The sequence below is a fragment of the Mus musculus genome, chromosome 7 (assembly GCF_000001635.26).
Source record: "Mus musculus strain C57BL/6J chromosome 7, GRCm38.p6 C57BL/6J".
Lineage (NCBI taxonomy): Eukaryota > Metazoa > Chordata > Mammalia > Rodentia > Muridae > Mus > Mus musculus.
Window position 1 is genome coordinate 102238979 of NC_000073.6, and position 21277 is coordinate 102260255.

Genomic DNA, 21277 nt, shown 5'->3' on the forward strand with positions numbered 1-21277 from the left:
GGTTGTGGTGAAGAACCACAATGGAGCCTACTGTCTCTTGTCCCCTCTTAGAGGAAACAAAAGGTTCCCAGTCTCTGGGGAGCCCTAGCTCATGCCCACCCGCTAATGCCCAGCACATGGCCAGCACATAGGGAGGAGCCAGGGCACTGGAGACAGGAGGTTTTATTGATGCTGGTGGGGGTAGGAAAGGCCCCCAGGAGCACGGGGCCTGAGTCAGTCAGCAGGCGCGTAAGTCCTGGGCACATGGGGCAGGTTAGGGCACATCTTTCTTCTCAGGATTCTGTGGCTTCTCCTTTGGGGGAGGGAGAGAACATCTTGGAGAGCCTAGTCCAAGAGCTAAGGCAGAGAGAGGTTAGAGCCCCTGTCTTAGGAGGCATCACAACAGGCAGCAACAACTTTGGAAAGCTGGATGAACTGGTCAGTAGCAGGGAATGGAGGCGAGCACCGGGTTGGCCTCTTAGGTAAACCTGGCTTAGTTGAACTCATGGAATACTTGGTATTCCCAAGCAGAGTGGGGTGGGGCCCAAAGCCCCTTTCCCTGTGTACCTCCTTAAGGAATAAAAGGCATTCAGGGAGTTTCCAGGCAAGGGGTGCCAGAATTAGTCCTTAAGGCACAGCTGGGGGCAGACAAGGCGCCAAGGCACAATTGGTGGGGGGGCAAAGGGATAGCCTCCAAGCTGAGTGCCAGGGTCACAAGAGGATGCAGGACCGCCCACGCTTTATCGGTGTTGGGTTAAGCACCGCCCGGACAGCCTCCGCAAACACCTCCTTGACGCCGTCTTGTTGCAGTGCTGAGCACTCGAGGTAGCGCACAGCATGGATCTGCTTGGCCAGTGCCTGGCCCTGCTGTGGAGTGATGGGCGCTTGACCCTGCTCCTTGAGGCGCCGTAGGGTATCAGGCTGGGCTCTCAGGTCCTTCTTGGTACCCACCAGGAGGATAGGCACGTCAGGGCAGTGGTGACAAACCTCTGGGTGCCATTTGTGCCTCACGTTCTCATAGGAGGGTGGACTGGCAATGGAGAAACAGATGACGAAGACGTTGGTCTGAGGGTAGGAAAGGGTGCGGAGGCGGTCATATTCCTCCTGGCCCGCAGTGTCCCACAGGTTTAGGTTCACGGTGCGCCCATCAACCGCACTCTGGGCGCTGTAATTGTCAAACACAGTGGGGATGTATTCCTTGGGGAAGGCGTTAGTTGTATAGCAGATGAGAAGGCACGTCTTGCCTACGGCCCCATCGCCCACCACCACACACTTGATGCTCTGCATTGTGCTGTAAAGTTACTGTCGTGGAGGCAGTGCCTCCTCTCTCTTCTGGACCCCACTGAAGTAGTGACCTGTGGAGAGATGAGAGGGACATTCATGATTTAGGAGACCTGTACCTACTGAGAAGAAAAGATGAAGACAAAAGAAAAACCACTTCTTGTTCAGTTATCCTGGTGTCATCCCTATCCCATCAAGACAAACATCAGAAAGAAGGGGAGATGCTGGGTGTGGTGGCGCACACCTTTAGTCCCAGCACTTGGGAGGCAGAAGCAGGCCTATCTCTGTGGGTTTGAGGACAGCCTGGTCTACAGAGAGAGTTCCAGGACAGCCAGAGCTGTCACACAGAGGAATCCTGTCTTGAACCCCCACCCTAAATAAACATTGAAACAAGGAGAGGTACTGAGCAAGATGTTGCAAATCTGCAGCATTATATGGGCTCTGGTACCAGCCTAATGTCGAATCCCTGTTTCTAGCAATGACAGTGGAAAAACTACTTCTTCAAACCTTAGTATTTTTACCTGTGAAATGGACATAATACCTACAGCATGTACTTATGTTATGGATTAGTCATTACTTTTAAAGCACTGAGGATAGTACCTGGTCAACTTTTGTTCTTCCTCAGTACAGGGATCTGTTAGATCATTAACGAACTACTTATGGACTCCTCTCATTAGTCTCTCAGGATTTGTTCCAAAGCCTCAAAAGTCAAAGTCAATATGCATGATGGCACCAGGGCAACCCATTGCTGGGAAGCAGAAATGATGGAACTTTGGTGCTGTGAGGCTTCAATGGACCCAACCTCTGGGACTGGTTCTCTCCCAGAACGCTCTCTTCTCGGACCAGCTGGGAGGGAAATGGTGCAACTGGATGAGGTAACTTCTCACTCCCACCAACAGGATTCCCATCTGCTGTAAACGAGTGCGTGTTCAAGCTCAGGAGAGTCAGCAGTCGTCCCTCAGAGTGGGTAGCAGATGTACATAAGGCCCTCCAGGGTAGCAGAGGGAGTCTCAAGCTGCAAGACCACAGACCTAATTCTACTGCAGCTCTCGGACTCACTGCGGCCAAGCACTGGGCACTTATCTGTCTGGGCCTCAGTTTCTCTTTTCAGGTAATGAAGTAGAAAGTCTATGACAGGGTTGGAGAGATGGCTCAGCAATTAAGAGCAGGTACTGCCTTGCAGAACACCTGAGTTCAATTCCCAGCCCCGACCCTCTCTGAGCAGCTCCATAACTGCCTGTCACTCCAGCTCCAGGGAAGCCTATTGACACTTGTATGAAAAAACATATAGACAGACAGACAGACACAAATACACATAATTAAAAAATAAATCTTAAGAAATCTACAACAAGGGCACTAGGTGAATGAAGTAAAACAAGCTAGACGGGGTAAGTTTACCAGTAATCCCAGCATTCAGGCAGCAGAGGCAGGATTATGCAAGCTTTGGACCAACCTGGTCTACCTAGTGAGTTCTAGGCCTATCAGAGATACATAATAAAAACCTGCCTCGAAACAAAAAAGACTTAGGCCTACAGAGGAAAAGATTCATAGTTCATATGTGAAATCTAAATTTAAATATATTTTAAATATGTGTGTGTATGTGTGTGTGAGAGAGAGAGAGAAGCAGAAGGGGAACTACTTGGGAAGAGGAAGGGCAATGTGTAGACAGAAGGGGTGAGGAGAGGGAATGGGGGTGACTGTGTGTATAAAATATGCACACATAGGAAAACTTCAGAATGAAATCTATTTTCTGGTATCCTAACATGGATCATTAGTTGTGTCCATTGTATTATTTGGGTCCTGGCATTTCACAGCAGAATTCCTGGGCCTGAAATCTTCAGGTCCGTTCAGAAGCGGATGAAGTGGCAGTAAGACTATGGCCCCCTCAAATCCAGCAATGGGCTGCACAGACAGGAAGGCAAGGAGGGAATGTTAGCCAGCAGTCACAGGCCCAAGAGACCAAAAGTGCAACAGGCTCTCTAGGGAGGTGGTTATCAACCAGCGATCAGTAAGTCAGCCCTCACAGGAGTGGGGAGGGAGAGTAGCTTCCAGGCTGGCACCGGAAAAGGATTATGAATGACTTAGTGTGGCATATGATCAAGAGCACCAGATACCTGAATCTGACCCACTGAGCTCACCCTGCTGACCTAGATCCTCAATAAAACACCCTAACCCTAACTGTTAAAAGTAATCTAACCTCACACAGCTACTTAGAGTATGGGAGCCAGGACACAAACTTAGCTCTGTGATCCAAAGCCCCAAGTTTTTTTCACTGTATCTGATGGCTCCCAGATAACTGTGGAGCCTTGAACAAATTAGTCATTTCCTTTACGTCAGCCTCAGTTTCTTCATCTACAGCAACAGCCATAACACTCGCCTTCCTGGCCTCATGAGGGTACAGAATGAGGGTGCATTCTACTTTGTAAATTATCTCGTGCCATGTACATTGGCAGCGACAAGAGCAAAGCCTTCCATCCCTACAGGCAATAAGCATGACATATGCGCATGTGTGAGTAGGATCTAGTTGCTCCCTACTTACTCCCAGTTCAAACTTTCCCCCTTTCCCAATACAACTATTCTCTTTTCACCTTTATTTTATTATCTTGTTGTTGTTGTTAGCATTAGTGAGGATTGAACCTAGAGCTTCACACATGCTGGGCAAGTACTTTGTCTTTGGCATGCTATCTCCAGCTGTATGGCAAGTCTTTTCCCTCAAATTCTCTGGCTGAAGTGGGTCAGATAAGCTTCCTTTAACTACTTAAACTCATGCCTGGATTCTCACTTTGTCATTCAATTGTGAGGGGTTTTAGAATCATACAGACCTGGATTTAAACTCTTTTTCCCACCACTTATCAGTTGTGTGACCCTGGACTTAGAATGAATTGCCTCGTTAATCTTCATTTTCCTTATCTCTCAATTGTGGCTACAGCAGTACTCTCTCACGGGGTTACTATAAAGCTTAAGTGCATTAATATACAGTATTGCATGATATAGGTACTTATGAGTTCCTAGCTCCCTTGCTCCAAAAGGGTCTACAAGGTGTTTGTAAAGCAAGTCTCCGTCATTCTCCTCTTCTTATCCCTTCTCCTCCTCCTTTTTCAAGACAGCTTCATTGTGTAGCCCTAGCTAGCCTGGAGTTTGTAGACCAGGCTGGCCTTGAACTCTGAGATCCACTTGCCTCTGTCTCCCAAATGCTGGGATTGAAGGTGGGCACCACACCTATCAAGTCCTACTCATTCTTGTCTCTCAGAGTTTATGCTTGTTTTCCTTTCTGTTGCTATTCCCTTTCCCCTTTCAAATCTTCCCCATTCTTCTGGGCCTAGGCTAAGTCTCACCACTCCATAAGGCTCCATAGCATCGTTACCTCTTTTAACTCTGCTTTGGCTGTGGATCTCCTTCTCTGTACATAAGTGGTAGATGCCCCCTTAAATAGCAGGCTGGGTTTCTGTCTCCTCAACCACAGAAAAGCTGTGAGTGTAGGGCTAGACACACAGGAGTGCACAGCCACTGCCTTCTGATCTGTTGGGAAAGCACTTATGAGGAGTAGGACGGACCCCTCTCAAGCCTGCCCCAACCAACAATATTACAATGCTGAGTCTTAGTGGAGAATAATGATAACCAAAAAAATCTTGTGAATTAGTTTGAAATGGCTCTAGAAGAGTTAGTGTGGGAAGATAGCTCATGGGGCAGGAGGGTGGAACCTGTCAGGGTGAGAGTCTGGTCCCTGAAGTTCAGCTTGCATCCAGTGGGCCCTGGCGTTGGGGTGTGTCCTAGGCAGGTCCAGAAGAGGGAGGAAAAGGAAGTACTGATGTTTGCCTGATTGCCTGATTTCTGTGGCAGTTAGAGCAGGGGAAGTGTCCCAACTGAGAGCGGGGGAGGGGAGGCATGGGCTCTAAAAGATGGGTAAGTGTACTCCTGTAGCCTGCACAAGGAAGGCTCTTAGTATTTTGCAACCCTCCCTACTGAGAATGCACATCCCAGCCCTTACCTCTGCAAAGTGACCTGCATAAGTCTCTACCCCAACACACAAGCAATACCAAACAGGGCCAAGCCCTGCTGCAGCTCCTCCAAGAAGGTTTCTGTACCAGCTGGGTGGTGGTGGCACATGCCTTTAAACCAAGCACTTTGGAAGTGGAGGCAGGCAGAACTCTTGAGTTTAAAGCCAGCCCGGTCTACAGAATGAGTTCCAGGACAGCCAGGGCTACACCGAAAAACTCTGCCTTGGAAAACCCAAGGTGTGTGTATGTCCCAATCCAAGTCACAAGTGACTTCACTGATCCAAAGTCTAGTCCCTGTTTATTTCATGTGGAAGCTGGTCAGAATCTTATCTCTTGTTCTTAGACTGGGAAAAGTCCTGCCTGGTTTCTGACTCCCTAGCTGACTGAGTCCAGCACATGTGGCTGTCAGTAAAAAACAAAACAAAACAACTATGAGCTTAATCTGCTCCTCTGTACACACAAGAGCTCACCCCCATGAATGCTGTGCGCCCTTCAGGTTCTTCCCTGGGCTCAGTTCTGTCCCCACCTTCTCCAGCCTATCACACACAGCTCCCCGCTTCCACCTTTCCCAGTAGTGACTATTCTGTTCCTTGTGCTGGACTCCTACTGGATGATCTATGGGGAGGCAAGCCTGTTTATGTGTAGAAGCCCAGCACAGGGCTGAGCAAAAGTTGCAGAGTGACACACACCCGCTCCACTCCTCACCCCCAATCAATCCTGACATTGAGACTGGGAACAAGGAAAGCCTCTATGCCCAAGAGACACTGGAGAGAGGTAGCCAACTTCTTCCTCACTCAGAGAAACAGAAAGTTAGGGTAATGCACACACAAACTAGATTGCTCTGTCCTCCACTAAAAGAGTGAGAAGTCAAGCAGTGGTAACTCAGAGGGGCTGGAGAAAGTGGGAAGAAAAAGTAGAAGATAAGCCAAGGTATGGACTAGAATCGCTGAAGACCTTTGACCAAAGACAGGCCAGGAAAAGGGCACTGCAAGTTTGTTTGTTTGTTTGTTTGTAGGTAAAACAAGGAGGCTCACACTGGGGTTGCAGCTGGCTGCAGCTGGGCTGGGAGGAGGAAGCTGGGGGAGACATGAGGTCAGTGTGGGACTGGGACCAGGCCAAGGGCTGAGGCTCTTTCTACCCCTTCTCAGCAGCAGCAGGGAAGAGCCCAAGAGAGCCTAGTTCTCAGCCTTAAAAAAAAAAAAAGGCTTGAACTATGTGTAGTGGCACATGCCTTTAATGCCAGCACTCAGGAGACAGAGGCACTACACTCAAAAGTTTGAGGCCAGCCTGGTCTACAGAGTGAGTTCCAGGACAGCCAGAGTTACACAGAGAAACACTGTCTGAAAAAGGAAAAGAAAGAGAGAGAGAGGGGGGGGAGGGAGAGGGAGAGTGAGAGAGAGAGAGAGAGAGAGAGAGAGAGCGTGAGCAAGCCCACACTGAAGGACTCTTCCCTTTTTTGTCCTTTCCACCTCTGGGTTCCAGCACAGAGGATTTTAGACTATAGTAGGTAGGGTAAGAGGAGAGACCTGATGCTACTTTCTAGGGATTGACTGAAAAGAAGGAAGAAACAGGGCAATTGGAGCTGAGGACACAGAGGGTTGAGACAGCTTCACTATGTGTGTCTCATGCTCATCTCAACACCCAGGGTGTTCCACAAAGGGTGAGCCCCAGAGACAGGACAGCTCCAGCTTGGGGAGCCAAGCCACCCCTCCCCCACCCAGCCACACAGAGGAAGGCTCACACACTGGCTTATTTCTCCCTGCCTAGCAGCAGCTCAGCAATCTCTGGGCCCCGTGAAGTGGCACTTCCCTTGCTTTTGCTCACTTCACAGGAGGCTGGGAGTGCCAACCTTGCAATCCTGTCCTCCAACTTAAAAACAGAGAAACCCAGGGCTTCCCAGTCCTCTAAGTGTGCCACCCAAGGTCTGAGGGGGTTTCCACAAGGGAAAAAAACATCAGGGAGGAAACACTACATCTATTTTCCACTGTCAGTGGGCACAGAGCTGGGACAGAGGGCAAAGTATACAGCTCATCCTGGAGTCCCGAGACAAGATCCCAGCATTCCTGCCCTTTTATCTGTGCACCTACAGCAGTCTTTGTACTTTGTGTAAAGAGCGACAGTTCCAACCTGGACAGATCAGGCTGGGGAGACAGGAACGCTGGGTCTGAGGCACTGAAAATATAAGCCATATTTTTTCGAGACTATGTCACCCTGGCTGGCCTGAAACTTATATGTAGACCAGGTGGCTTCTGCCTCCCAGGCACTGGGATTAAAGGTGTGCACCGGCAGGCCTGGCTTGCAACTTAATGTTGAAATAGAGTCAAGAGATAACTAAGTTGACCAGAGTGATACAAAGAAAGACTTAGTTGCAAATTTAGCTTAAGGATCGGATCTCCTAACCTCTGGCCTGGTGTTTGTCTCACAAAGCAGACAAGGTGAAGACCTTTATTCTGACCTTTGACTTCAAGATGGCCCTAGCATGGTTGTTTCTTTTAAGTAATGGGCCAGAGGGCTAGAGAGGTGGTTCAGTAGGATTAGGAACACTTGTTCTTGCAGAGGACCTGGATTCCGTTCCCAGCACTGACAGGGTGGCTCACAGGTCCATAGAGTTGAAAGAGAGGGAGAGGGAGAAATCTAAAGAAAGAAATGGGCCAAAGGAGGCCCAAATCTGTCTGCATCCTTTTGCTTTTACAGTCTCCAGCCTCCCAGCCCTAGCCCTGCCCGGGGCATCTTGTACTACTCAGGGTTTAGCGTTAACAGTGTGCTGCTGGACAGCCAGCTACCCTGGGCTCTTGGGTTTAGTGTTAACAGCGTGCTGCTGGACAGCCGGCTACCCTGGGCTCGTCTGTCCGAGCCAAGGAGCTCCTCCTCTGGTCTTTAGCTCCTAGGGACATGCCCTCCCCCCATGTGAGATGAGGACAAAAGAGGAAGCTGGACCCTGGACAGGAAAACCAGTCTGATCTGGGGAGGTGGCCCAGGCTTTGTCTTTGGTTTCCCTTCGAAGGTCCTCTCACAGACCCCTAAAAACCTCACCTCTAATGGACTAACCCTGTACGAGAAGGGAAGAGGTTTTTCAGACTGTGCCCAGATACCCTTCTTTACTCCCTGTTTACTCCCTGTTCTCCAGCTACTATCACCCAGTATCTTCACCAGTACTATCACCAGTATCTTCACAGCTGCCCATATAACCACATATATAACCATATAACCACAGCCTCTCCTATCTTCCTGCTCATAACCCCTCATGAGCTACCATCATCTGCCTTAGCATCTCCCCTGAAGCGGTGACACTCCATAGCCCAGATTGCTAAGCAGGATGTGTAGCACCGTCACCCTGCCATTTCTTCTCATATTACCTTAACCATCCACAGCAGCTTCCTAGGCACCCCCACCCACCCACGGCATTTTCCCATTTAGATCCCTCCCACCCTGGTCACACTCTTCTTGCCATTAGCTCAAATTTCCAATGGGGCCAGACCTTGCCTAAGAGAAAACCCCTGTTCCTGCCACCATTATCTCTGCTCTCAGAGCCCTGTGGGTTGCTTAGTTAGACCGAATACTAAATTAAGTACTGGTTTGTCGAGTGAGGAGTCAGGGCTCCTGAGGATTTTTATTGGGCTGTGATGCCGAGAAAATGCGCTGTGTGCACATCCTTTCCCGAGTGGGGATTTGATACGGATCCCTTGGATTTCCTCCGTGAGGCCAAACCTCTGCACCTCCCAGAAACGAGAGTAGGAAAGACAGGTGGAGAAGGGCAGGCCCAGAGGAAGGAACAATTGATGGGAGAGGGACAACTGTGAGGTGGTAAGAGGATAGGAAAGGGAAGGAGCCTAGCTCTTAAATTTAGCTGTGCTCAACGATTCCCCAAATGTGACATTTGCTCTCCTTCACTTCTTTTTATTCTCGTGGAATGAAGTTAATACAGAGAGCAGAGAAGGCAGACACAAACAGAGTCTGAGCATGTAATCCGAACGCTGAGAGGCAGGGGTGCTAGGATGGAGACAAGCACTTATGGGGCCAGGACAGACTACGTTAGACTGTGGAGAAGCCCCTCAGAGAGCGGGAATAGAGAGCACAGCTCGGTATGAAGAGAACATCAAGGATGCTTAAAGACAGGAGGGTCAGCACAACTCCCAGTCAAGGCTCTGATACACATCAGAAAATGTAGATACCCAACCTCTGCAGTTCCCACCAAGCACCAGGGACGAAAGACAAACACCTTGCCTCACATCCCCTTCCTGATCAAAATTTAAAAACCAGTAGAGACTTAAGTTAGACTCGTAGCACTTTTCCCTCCAGAATCTTGCCTCTGCCCCCTTCCTTTTCCTAGCAGGCCAAATGGCCCAACCTACTCTCCCCACTGGTTGGAACCAGTAAGTGCTAGGAGACAGGAACCTTAAAGCTAGTTCCCCCTGACCCCCCTCCCACACAACACACCACTACACACACACTCCTAGGCTGCCTTCCTAAGAATCAGGGTAGTTTGATTTCCCATGGACTTTCTCACTAATCTTATTCTTGTGTCACCCAACCCTGCCTGCTACAGACTGCTTCCCCTTGCCTAACCACAGTGTCACCCACCGCAGGTTCCCTTCATTCTGCCGGCTTCTGCTCTGGGCCTTCTCAAGGCTGAGGGCAGTTATTTTGTCTCTAAGAGATAAAGAACACCAAAACTTGCATGTTCACGGGCGTGTGCACATGTTTAATCATCTCCATCATCGGGAGGTTGCAGCCAGCATCTCTAAGCTAAAGACGTTTGAAAAAGGCTCTCAAACTCAGCAAGTTTAAAGCAGTTTCTGACACCAAAGCTAGATTACAGACCAAGGGAAGGAGACGGACTGAGGGCGGCAGGGAAGATAGAAACAAAATGGGGAGATATGTGTGTGGTAGTCAGAGGCTGAACAACAGGCAGGGCAGGGTAAATGCGAGATCAGGGCCTGGGTACATCTATGTGGTTGGGGGAAGAGCCGGAAGGAGGCGAATGTGGTCGACACTATGGCGAATGTGGAAGACAGTATGGGGAGTTCAGGTGAGGGAGAAGACGTTAAGAGCTCTCAATCATTACCGAAAGCCAGTACTCCAGCTGCCTCTCAAAGTCATGGAAGTTGTCAGTGACTATCGGTATAGTGGCCCTTTCCTTCCTCAGTTTATCCTCAAAATAAAAAAGGCCAGATTGAGTCTGATAGACACAACAGACGTGTTCACTAAATACCCGCTGTTGTATGGGACAGGAATAAAGAGGTTGGCTCAGAAAAATACAGAGAGGGAATGGGGATTCCCCCACCGAGTCCTCAGCAGCAACAGTGTAGCAGCTATGGACTGGCTCCGACCTTCCCGGGTGAGACTTCAGAGGCCTCAGACACCGCCCCCCACCCCCAACCCCAGCCTCACAAATGTCACAACTGCAGAGCAGAGAGCGCGCCTTCTGCAGCCCAGAGGCCCTTTCCTTTCACACACTACTGAACAGCCCCACAACTTCTGAGGGCACCCCACCGCAGAGTCCCAGCCTCACAGCTCAGCGCTTTCCCACTTCCGAGCCTCTCACGGTTCGGATCTCAGTGGTCCCTCGCGGACAGCAGGAGCTCGCGCTGTCCCTCGGATCCCACCCTCAACCCGGCCACCAGCGATCGGGTCGCGGTGGCCGCTGTCCCCGCCCGGCCTGCCGCGCCCGCCCAACTTGCAGTGAACGAAAACCTCCCGCCCTCGGCCTCCCTCCTGCAAACTTCCCGGCTCCCGGGTACCCAGTCCGGGCCAGCTTGAACTCCTCTTCCCAGGACCCCTGCCCGACGGGCTCGACCCGGGCCTCACCTGGTGCCCTCCCCGCGGCGGGGGAGCTGGGGGCGGCGGCGGCGGCTCTGGGCTCAAGAAGGAAGTGAGAACTGGAGGCCGGAGGAAGTGGGGGGGTGGGGGCCGGGCCGGCAGGGCCGGGGCGGGGCGCGGGGGCGGGCCGGCCGGGGCGGGGCGGACTAGGAAGTCGGAGGCCTCCCCCACCCTCCAGCCTCGGGTTTTCTGCAAGCTTTGCCCTCCGCACAGTCCCGCACACCCTGCTTCTCTCCACTCTTCGCCCCGTGAGCCCTGAGACCCCTTGAGTCTGGCCTCTCAAGGTCAGGTCTCCCCGCTTTCACTTGGCATCTCCCCCCCACCCCCCAGCAGGGGCCCTAAGCTAGGCGCTGGGCATTTGTTCTCTTCCTAGTATCTCACTCCCCGCCCCGCAGCCTCCGCGGGAAGGCTGAGAAATGCCTTCCGCTCAGCCCGGGAATCTAGAGGTAGCCGCGGCTGGCTAGGGGTTAGCCGGAATGGGTCAGGCTGGGGCAGTCCCCACCCCTGCCCTGAGCCTTGGGAGAATGCTGGGTGGTGGTGATTCAGCAGTGGGAAGGTCCCAGACCCCTGGGGAGGGTGGGGAGACAGAGGTGGGGGGAGGGCAGCTGCCGTCAGCACCCCGGGAAAAGACGTGATCAGCAGAGATGCAGGCGGAGCCGCGCGGGCCCCCAAAACAGGATGTCGTGTCGTGGTTCCGCACCTCGCAGCTCCGCGGGGCCCTGGGGAGGGGGCGGGGCGTGGGAAGACGTGGGGCTCTTCTTGTTCCCTGATCTCGCCCTGGCGCGCGGCTGTTTGGAGCGGTAGGACCGCGCCCAGGCCTGAGGTCCGGCTTGGGCCCTGGAGACCGGCGAGTGGACGGCCTCGAGGGCGCCCTCTGGTGCTTCTAACCCAGGCCTTGGGCGCAGTTTTCCTGGAGAATCCACAGTCTTGATTCTTTTAACAACTTTCTGGGTGCTCTACCACGTGCAGAGCTCCGCAAGGTACAGTGAAAACAACACAAGATAAACACCCCGTCTTACAGAGGACCTCCAAATAAAGTGGATCAGGTCTGACAGGTAGTTTAATGTTTCCAAGTATCAGTTTTTTGTTTTGTTTTGTTTTGGTAAAATCAACAAAAAAAATTTCTCCACCCAGAGGATGTGAAGATTACAGAATAGGTATCCGTGCTGTGGTACTGTATAGAAAGTCAAGTTAGGACAATCAAACTCAGGCTGGTCAGTGACTGACTAAACGAGTGTTCTCAGATTCCAGAAGCCTGTTCTCATCGCACAGGCAGTTTGTGGACCCCTTACTTCTTCTTTGGCCCTTAGGCAAATTCCTCCCAATGGGAAGAGAATAAATTGGAGGGGCTAGGGGAAATTTGGGAGGGCAGAACTAGTGTTTGGTATTTAATGGGAAGAGGTTTGTGAGTCCCAAAAATAACAGGGTCCTTAAGTGAGGTTTGTAAATCCCCAAAATAACAGGATCAGATTCAAGTGACTTCAATGAAGCTATTAAAAATACGTTCCAAGCCAGGTGTGGTAGCACGTTTGTAATCTCAGCATTCCAGAGGTGGAGGCAGGAGGTTCAGAAGTTCGAGGCCAGCCTGGACTATATAAGACCTTACCTACCTTAATAAATAAAAAGTTCCCGAGTTCAAGGCCAGCCTGGTCTACATTCCAGGACAGCCAAGGCTACACAAAGAAACCTGGTCTAAAAAAAACAAAACAAACAAACAAACAAAAAAACAAAAAACAAGCAAACAAACAAACAAAAGCCCAAACAAAAAAAAGAAAAACCTGAAAAAAAATTGAAAATTAGGCTCAGTGATAGATAGCATGCTTGCTTATCATGTGTTTAGGCCTGTACCCCAACACCACAAGCAATAGCATGTTTGTTTGAGAATCAATTGAGGGGCATCGTGGTAGGAACAGGGTGGAAAGAACATGGGGTAAAAATAGATTGAAAGACTGGGTTGGCAACCTGGGATCACACTCTGTCTCCTGAGCTCTGAATGCCTTGGGTTTGCCTCACCTTTGTCCAGGAGGGAGAACTTTCTCAGATATCTGTCTGATGGAATATAGAACTATTCGATCTGAAGCATCCAGTGGAGGAGTTAAAAATCCTAGGACTAAGTTTCAGAAGACCCTGAACTCTGGACTCTGCCAGTCAGACTAGAACAATCTTAGGCCACGACCTTACCCATTTCTGAGTCTCAGCTTCCCCCACTGGAAAACAAGGGGTTGGAGCAGATGATACCCTTTGGCTCTGACCTTCTGTGATGCACTCTTGAGAATAATAATTAAGTAATTGAAGTTTATGCATGTAGCATATTGCTCATAGTTCCTTAATATCACTTAGGTCATCCTGTTTTGAGATCTAGTAAATTGTATCTGTGTCTAATGTCTGTCTCCTCTACCAACTGCTAAGTCCTTTGAGGTTGAATCTGATTCATCTCTGTGTCCACCCACTGGGCCTGGCACAGGCAGGTCTGAGCACACATTTGTGTTCAGTAAACATCTGTGGAATGAAATTGCTTCAATAAATCACTAATATGTGTACGGTCATCGGCATCCAGATGATTTGGAGCCACTTTGGAGTCACAGATGTGAGAAGGGTCAATAAGGCAGGATAGACAGGATAGGCAGAAAGGTGGAGCCATATGGAAAGACTTCTTAGAGGAGGAGAATCTAAACTGAAGAAAGTTCATGCCATAGTCTTTTTCTTAGTCTTTCATGAGCTTTCCTAACCAGGTGAGTTTGTGTAAGTGGTATATGTCATAAGTTTACAGACAACTGAGGTACCCACAGAACCTGGATATTTAGAAATAACAGAACATAGGGAAGTTGTTTATTTGTTTTTGTTTTTTGTTTCATGTGGTTAAGCTCCCACACCTGATGAGCTGTGGCTGACCTTAAATGCCAACCTCTGTCTCTGAAAGTTTTTTTGGGGGGTGGGGGGGTTGGGGGGGAGTGGGGATGAGGTAGACTATACACGTTAGAAAATAGAGCTGATAAAATTCAAATCATGGTGGTGATGTATAAGGGCCTTTGGCCAGTCACACTATTGCACTCATCCCTTCAATTCAGTGTGTGTGTGTAGGTGTCTTCCCCAATCACTTTCTACCTTCAGTTGGGCTAGGCTGGGTGGCTAGCCAGTGCAGGGATCCTCCTGTCTCCTACTCCCCAGGACTGGGAATGCAGTGTACACCATTGTGCTATGCATACCTGGGTGCTAGAGAGATTTGAACTCAGGTCTCTATGCTTTCACAAGCACTATACCATCTGAGTCATCTCTCCTCAGCCCCCTCAGTGCATATTCATTGTAATCTGTTTGCTGCCTGGCATAATTTTACATTCTAACAACGAAGTAGAGGGGACAGGCAAGACCCTATTCTGATATTATTAGGAAAAAAGAGACCCGAGGGCTAGAGAGGGCTGGAGGACTCAGGGATTAAGGGTACTTGCTGCCATTGCAGAGGACCCAGGTTCTCATACCCACATGGAACTCCAGTTCCAGGGGATCTGATGCTGTCTTCTGAACTCTGAAGGTACCAGGCACACACATGATGCACATACACACATCACATGCAGGCAAAAATATTCATATACATAAAATATAACTAAATACATACATAAATAAGTATATAAATAAATAAATAAATAAATAAAGGACATGTTAAGTAGGCAGATCTGTGAGTTGGAGGCTAGTTTGGTCTACTTACAGAGTTCCAGGACAGCTAAGGCTATACAGTGAAACAGAGAGACAGAGATATCTTTATCTCACAAAAGCACAGAATATTGCAAGAGTACGCCACAGAGCTACTTTCTGAGTCATAGTTTCATTTTAAAATGTGAATGGCAAATGCCTGGAGGGGCTGTGCAGGTGAAGTAACACCTGTGGAATGGCAACAAATAAGCATTAATTCCCATACCCCAGTGACATTTTCAAGTCCCCCTTTCTCTAGTTCTTAAGTCAGAATGCTAAAGGTGACTGTTGCTCATATGAAGGGTCCAGAGACAGGAATAAAAATGTCCTGGGTGATGTCACCTGAACTCTGTTCTCTTCCAATCGAGTCTTCCCACCTCTAGTCCTGAGTGAGCCCCAGCTTTTGTGGTTCGCCAGTGCCCACAGGGTGTTCTGAGAATCGGTCTTAGCCCCTACTGGCTAACTTTAAATTGTGGCTTCAGGGAACTCAGCTTTCTCTGGGCTCCTCTTGGCCTATCTCAGCCCACTGTAGAATTAGACAGTCCCTTCATCACTTTCTTTATCCATATTGCTAAAGGCAGTCTCCTTGTCTTATTGTGTGGGCTTTGATAGGGAAGACAGGAGGCAGTAGAGAGAACTAACAGGGGATGTGAACTCAGTAGATGGAGAGAGTGGGTACAACGATCATGCCCAGTTTCCCAGTAGAGTCCTTCGTCCCAGGCAGATAGAATAGTAGGTATCCTGTTTCCCTGCAGAACGCCTTTGCATTTTTGAGATGGGTAGTACCCAGGTCACTTGGCATAATCCCTTTTTGAGAAATTTCTCTTCCTCAGGAACAATTCAATTCCACAGATGCCCAAATAATTCAGCATTCCCTCCCACTTTGTTGTTTTTGTTTTGAGACAGGATCTTACTATGGAGACCAGGCTGGCCTCCAACTTGGAGATCCACCTGCTTTTGTATCCAGAGTGGTGCAATCAAAGGTTCAAAGGTATGTGCCAACATGGCCCCTCTCCTCTAAGTTTTATCTTTGACATTTACTTTTTGGTTTGTGTGTGTGTGTGTGTGTGTGTGTGTGTGTGTGTGTGTGTGTGTGTGTTTGAGACAGGGTTTCTCTGTGTAGCCCTGGCTGTCCTGGAACTCACTCTGTAGACCAGGCTGGTCTCAAAGTCACAGAGATCCACCTGCTTCTGCCTCCCAAGTGCTGGGGTCAAAGCCATGCACCACCATGCCTGGCTGTCATTTACTTTCTATGTGACCCTGAAAAAGTTGCAATTTTAGTATAACATAGGTATGCTTTACGCTTTTTAAGTCTATAGAAGAACTCCTGGAGGTAGGCAATATCTCCCTTCATTTTATAGATTAAAAACATGGCTCCATGTGGGAAAAAAAATCGAGCTTACCAGCCTGAATCTAAACCTTTATAAGATGAAACAGAATTACATGACATCGTCAGATCACTGTGGATGTTAATTATGTGAGGCATGCTCAGTGTGGGCAATAAACTATGTTTATCAGTGCCTGGCTCAGTGAATATTTGCTGAAGAGATAATTGGATGCAGCATGTAACACAATACCTAGCCTATAATAGTGCCTTCTTGATGGGCATGGTGGCATGTGCATGTGATCCCAGTGTTCAGGAGGTGGAGCCAGGAAGGGCAGTTCCAGGTCATTCTTGGCTCCATAGCAAAAGAAGGCTAGTCTATGCTCAGAAAACAACAGTACATCCCCCCCCTTTGGTTTTTGAGAAAGGGTCTCTCTAATTAACAGAACCCTAGATGTCCTGACCTTGCTTTATAGACCAGGTTGGCTTCAAACTCACGGAGATCCATCTGCCTCTGCTTCCCAAGTGCTGGCACTAAAGGCATGCGCCACCATGCTTGGTACAACAGCACATTTAAAAAGCTGCTGGGCAGTAGTAGTATGTGCCTTTAATCCTAGCATTTGTGAGGCAAAGGCAGGTGGATGGCCAGGGCTACGCAGATAAACCATCTCAAAAAAACCAAAAACCACCACCAACAACAACGACAAAGGAAAAAAGGAAAAGAAAAAAATTAAAAAGTGCTTTCTAATGTCATAGCCATTAGTTAATCATGATCAGCCAATTAATCACTAAATAAACCACAAATCTAGATCTTTTCTGTTCTCCCATTATTGCCCAGTCATACTTATTCCTCAGGTTCTGCTCAAGATCACTCATCTAATATGAAGGTAAAGAAAGATAGCTCAGAGATGAAGAGTCCTTACCTCATCCACAGAGGCCTCAGGTTTGGTTCCCAGAACACACAAGGTGGCTCAAAACCACATGTAACAGATAGTTGCCTTTTTCTAGCCTCCGCAGACAGTAGGCACACAGATGGTGCACAGACACACATGGAGGCAAAACACTCATACACACAAACAATAATTAAATTAAATTAACAAGGTGAGCTGGGTTTTCCGTGTATGTCTCTTTGACTACCTCACCTGTCTAGCTCCTACCTTTTTGATCTATTCTCAGCGTTATCATCAGAATGTTTTGATGCCTATAACTTTAGTTCATTTTGTTGTTTTGTTTTTGAGGCTGAGTTTCATGTTTCCCAAGGTTAGCCTCCTATTTATTCTGGAGCTAAGGTTGATCTTGAACTCCTTATTCTTCTGCCTCTACCTTCTGAGTGCCTGGAATGTTGGTGTGCATTGTAACACCTAACGTATATAACTGATCTTGGTGTAATTCTATGATGTTTGTTTGTTTGTTTGTTGACACAGGGCTTCTCTGTATAATCCTGGCTGTCTTGGAATGAGCTCTGTAGATCAGATTGGCCCCAAACTCAGAGAGATCTACCCGATTCTCCTCCCAGATGCTGGGATTAAAGGTGTACACCAAAACTGCCCAGCATTGGTGTAATTCTTTAATGGCTCTGATATTCCTGATAAAGTCAGTATTTATTGAGCATATTATGCTAGACACTGTCCTGATCGCTTTACACACATTAAATCATTTACTTTTTTTTTTTTTTTTTTCTTGAGATGGAGTCTTATTCTAAGACCAGACTGGCCTGGAATTCACTCTGTAATACGGGTTGGCCTTGAAATGATGGCAATTCTGCTGACTCAGCCTTTCAAGTACTGAGATTTCAGGTATGAGTTACCATACAGATTTAACTTACTTGAGCTTTATAGAACCTTTCCTTTTCCAGAGGAAAAACTAAGGCCAGAGGGAGAGTTTAAGGCCAGGGAGATTGACTGACTTGCTTAGAAGTCACACGCCAGAGCTCAGGTATGATTTGAGGCAGTCTGAAGCTGCCCTCTTGCCTCTTGCCCTCCCAAACTGTGCCTCTGTCTAGCCTCCTTGACTGCTTCTAGGAAAGTAATTACTTTTTCTACACCTCATCTATTCTTGTACAGCTCCCTCTCAAGACAGTACCAAGTTATAAACTATCTCTTCACATATGTCTGTACATTCTCCCTAAATTCCAAGCTCTGCGAGGGTGGAAGTGGCTACTGTGAGTAGATGCTGAATAAAAGAGTGAGGATTGACAGGGAGAGTCAAGAAGGGGGTTGGGTGGCTGGAGAGGTTGCTCAGTGGTTAGGACCTACTGTCTTGCTCTCCCAGAGGACCGGAGTTCTGTTCCCAGAACACACATGGCACCTCACAACCATGTAACTAACTCCAGTTCCAGGAGATCTCATTCCTTATGGACAGGACCAGGTATGAAGTCAGTGTACACACATTTAGACAAGCAGAACACACACACACACACACACACACACACACACACACACATATACACACACGTATATATGTGTGTGTGTGTAAATCTAAAAAAAGGCAATGAAGGAATTGGGGCTTAAAGGCAGAGACAGGCATATCACCCTGAGTTTGAGGAGAGAACTGAATCTCAAAAGTTGTTTTCTGACCTTCACAGGTATACCATGGCTCCTCTGGGATAGTACACACACACACACACACACACACACACACACACACACACACACACACACACGTACACACACACACACACACACACACACACACTTATACAATGTATTTTTTAAGAAAAATATTCAGAGGCTGGAGAAATGTCTCAGTGGTTAAGAGCATTTACTAGTCTTGAATAGGACCAGGGTTCAGTTCTTAGCATGCACATTGGGTGGCTCACGACCTCCTGTAATACAGCTCCAGGGATCTGATGGTCTTTTTTTGCTTCTGCAGGTGTCCACATACATGTGGCACACACAGAGAAATACATGCATACACATATATAAGCAGATAAAATCTTAAAAGAAAAAAAAAAAGATTCGGGCTGGAGAGACGGCTCAGCGATTAAGAGCACTGGCTGCTCTTCCAGAGGTCCTCAGTTCAATTCCTAGCAACTACATGGTGCCTCACAACCATCTGTAATGGGATCCGATGCCCTCTTCTGGTGTGTCTGAAGATAGAAAACAGTGTATTCGCATACATAAAATAAATAACTCTTAAAAAAAAAAAAAAGATTCAGGAAGTAATTCTGGAAGGGGAGATGATTCTATTTGGTGAAGCCAAGCTACACAGCTCGAACATGTAGTCTTTATTTTGGACGCCAGGGGGCGCCACTACTAAAGCATTCCAGACAAGGATTGCTAAACCTTTCTAAGCAGATCTGAAGGGTGTGTGTGTGTGTGTGTGTGTGTGTGTGTGTGTGTGTGTGTGTGTGTGTGTGTGGTGGGTGCAATCCACACTGTTGGGAATACATGCCAGGCAAGTGCCTCTCCCAGTGAACTTGATCTACCCAGATGCCTTTTCTTTCTATATTGAGACAGGATTTCAGATAGCCCAGACAGGCCTTCTGAATGGCTCTGTGGCCGAGAATGGTTTGAGCTTCTGCTCCTCCTTTGTTCACATCTCTAAGGTGATGATATTACATGAGTATCACCACCTGACGTCATAAACCTTTTTGGACATATATACAATGGAATTGTATCCACTGTAAAGAAGAAAAGAGTTTTCTTCTGGACATTTTCAGGATAATGGGTGAAATGAAATCATCATACTAAGCTAAACAAGCCAGACCCAGAAAGGCAAGTATTGTATATTCACTCTCATATGCAATCTAGATTTAGTTTTATACATATACATACATATGTACTGAAGACATGAAAGCACAAAGGGGCCAGAGAGTGGAGGAGGAGGGAAGCTGGAGGATGGGAGAGAATGACTGAATATATATCACAGGAGAGCAGATGTGCCACGTGGAGGAAGGCGTGGAGCAGCCAGACCAGCCAACCAGCCGTGGGCAAGAGGCTGGGGAAGGAGGGTGGTGGCTAATTAAGAACAAAGCATGATATTTCTACATGAAAATGGTGTTTAAAGTCACTGTTTTGTATGCTATCTAAAAAACCTTACCAATCCCAGCACTTGGGAGGCAGAGGCAGGTGGATTTCTGAGTTCGAGGCCAGCCTGGTCTACAGAGTGAGTTCCAGAACAGCCAGGGCTACACAGAAAAACCCTGTCTTGAAAAAAAAAAAAAAATCAAACCAAACCAAAACAAAACAAACAAAAAACCTTACCCATTAAAAAAAAAAAACCCATAATATGAAAATTTAAATCCAGGTTCTCTACCCTACACCAAACTATGTTTCTGTTATGTGACTGTATTCTGAGAACAACCAAATAAACACTGCAATCTTTGGAGACCTCAAAGCATTTGGAGAAATCTAAATTCAGGATTAAAATAATTACAGTAATTACAAAAATCATAACATACCGGGCATGATGGCCCATGCCTTTAATCCTAGCACTGGGGAGGCAGAGGCAGGCAGACCTCTGAGTTCAAGGCCAGTCTAGTCTAGAGTGCAAGTTTCAGGGCTACACAGAGAAAAAGCAAAGTAAAACAAGACAAAACAAAAATACCACAACATAAAATCTTAATCTTTAATTTTATTTTGAGATGTGGGCCTCATTATGCGTCCTAGGCTGGTCTCAAAATCCTGGGCTCAAGCAATCCTCCTGCCTCAGCTCTTTCTGTAGCCATGACCATGGATGGACGCCATGGCACCGGGGTTTGTGGTGCTGGGGATTGAACCCAGGGCTTTGTGCTTGCTAGGCAAGTGCTCTCCCTTCACCCTCAACCTCTTCATCTTTCTTAACTGTACAGTTTAGCCATAAACTGTACAGTTTATACGTCTACACAGTGGCACAACTAATTGCCACACTCTTCCTCTTGCAAAACTGAAACATGCTTAAACAACTCATATCCCCTCTTCTGCTAGTTTTAGCAACTACTCAACTACTTTTGTCTTTTCTGTTTCTGGGGATTTGATGACTCTAGGAAACTATAGACATGGAATCATGGCCTTTTTTTTTCTTTTTTTTTCTTTTGTGGTTGGTTTTTACTAACATTGTTTCAAAGTTCTAGCCATGTAGGATGTGTAAAATTTCTTTGTGTGTGTGTGTGTGTGTGTGTGTGTGTGTGTGTGTGTGTCATGGTCATGAGGAGGTCAGAGAACAACTCGTGTGAGTCGGTTCCCTCCTTCCACCATGTGGAGTCTGG

The 21277-nt window shown here is 47.9% G+C and overlaps 1 protein-coding gene across 1 annotated transcript; it reads right to left on the bottom strand.

The window, feature by feature from the left end:
• Positions 1–144: 144 nt before the first annotated feature.
• On the bottom strand, positions 145–11140 carry Rhog (ras homolog family member G). Its single transcript, NM_019566.3, has 2 exons — positions 11067–11140; positions 145–1334 (listed from the first exon to the last, which is right to left on the bottom strand). The coding sequence occupies exon 2, from the start codon at positions 1264–1266 to the stop codon at positions 691–693; it is 576 nt and encodes a 191-aa protein (NP_062512.1). The 5' UTR covers positions 1267–1334; positions 11067–11140; the 3' UTR covers positions 145–690.
• Between the last annotated feature and the right edge of the window lie 10137 nt (positions 11141–21277).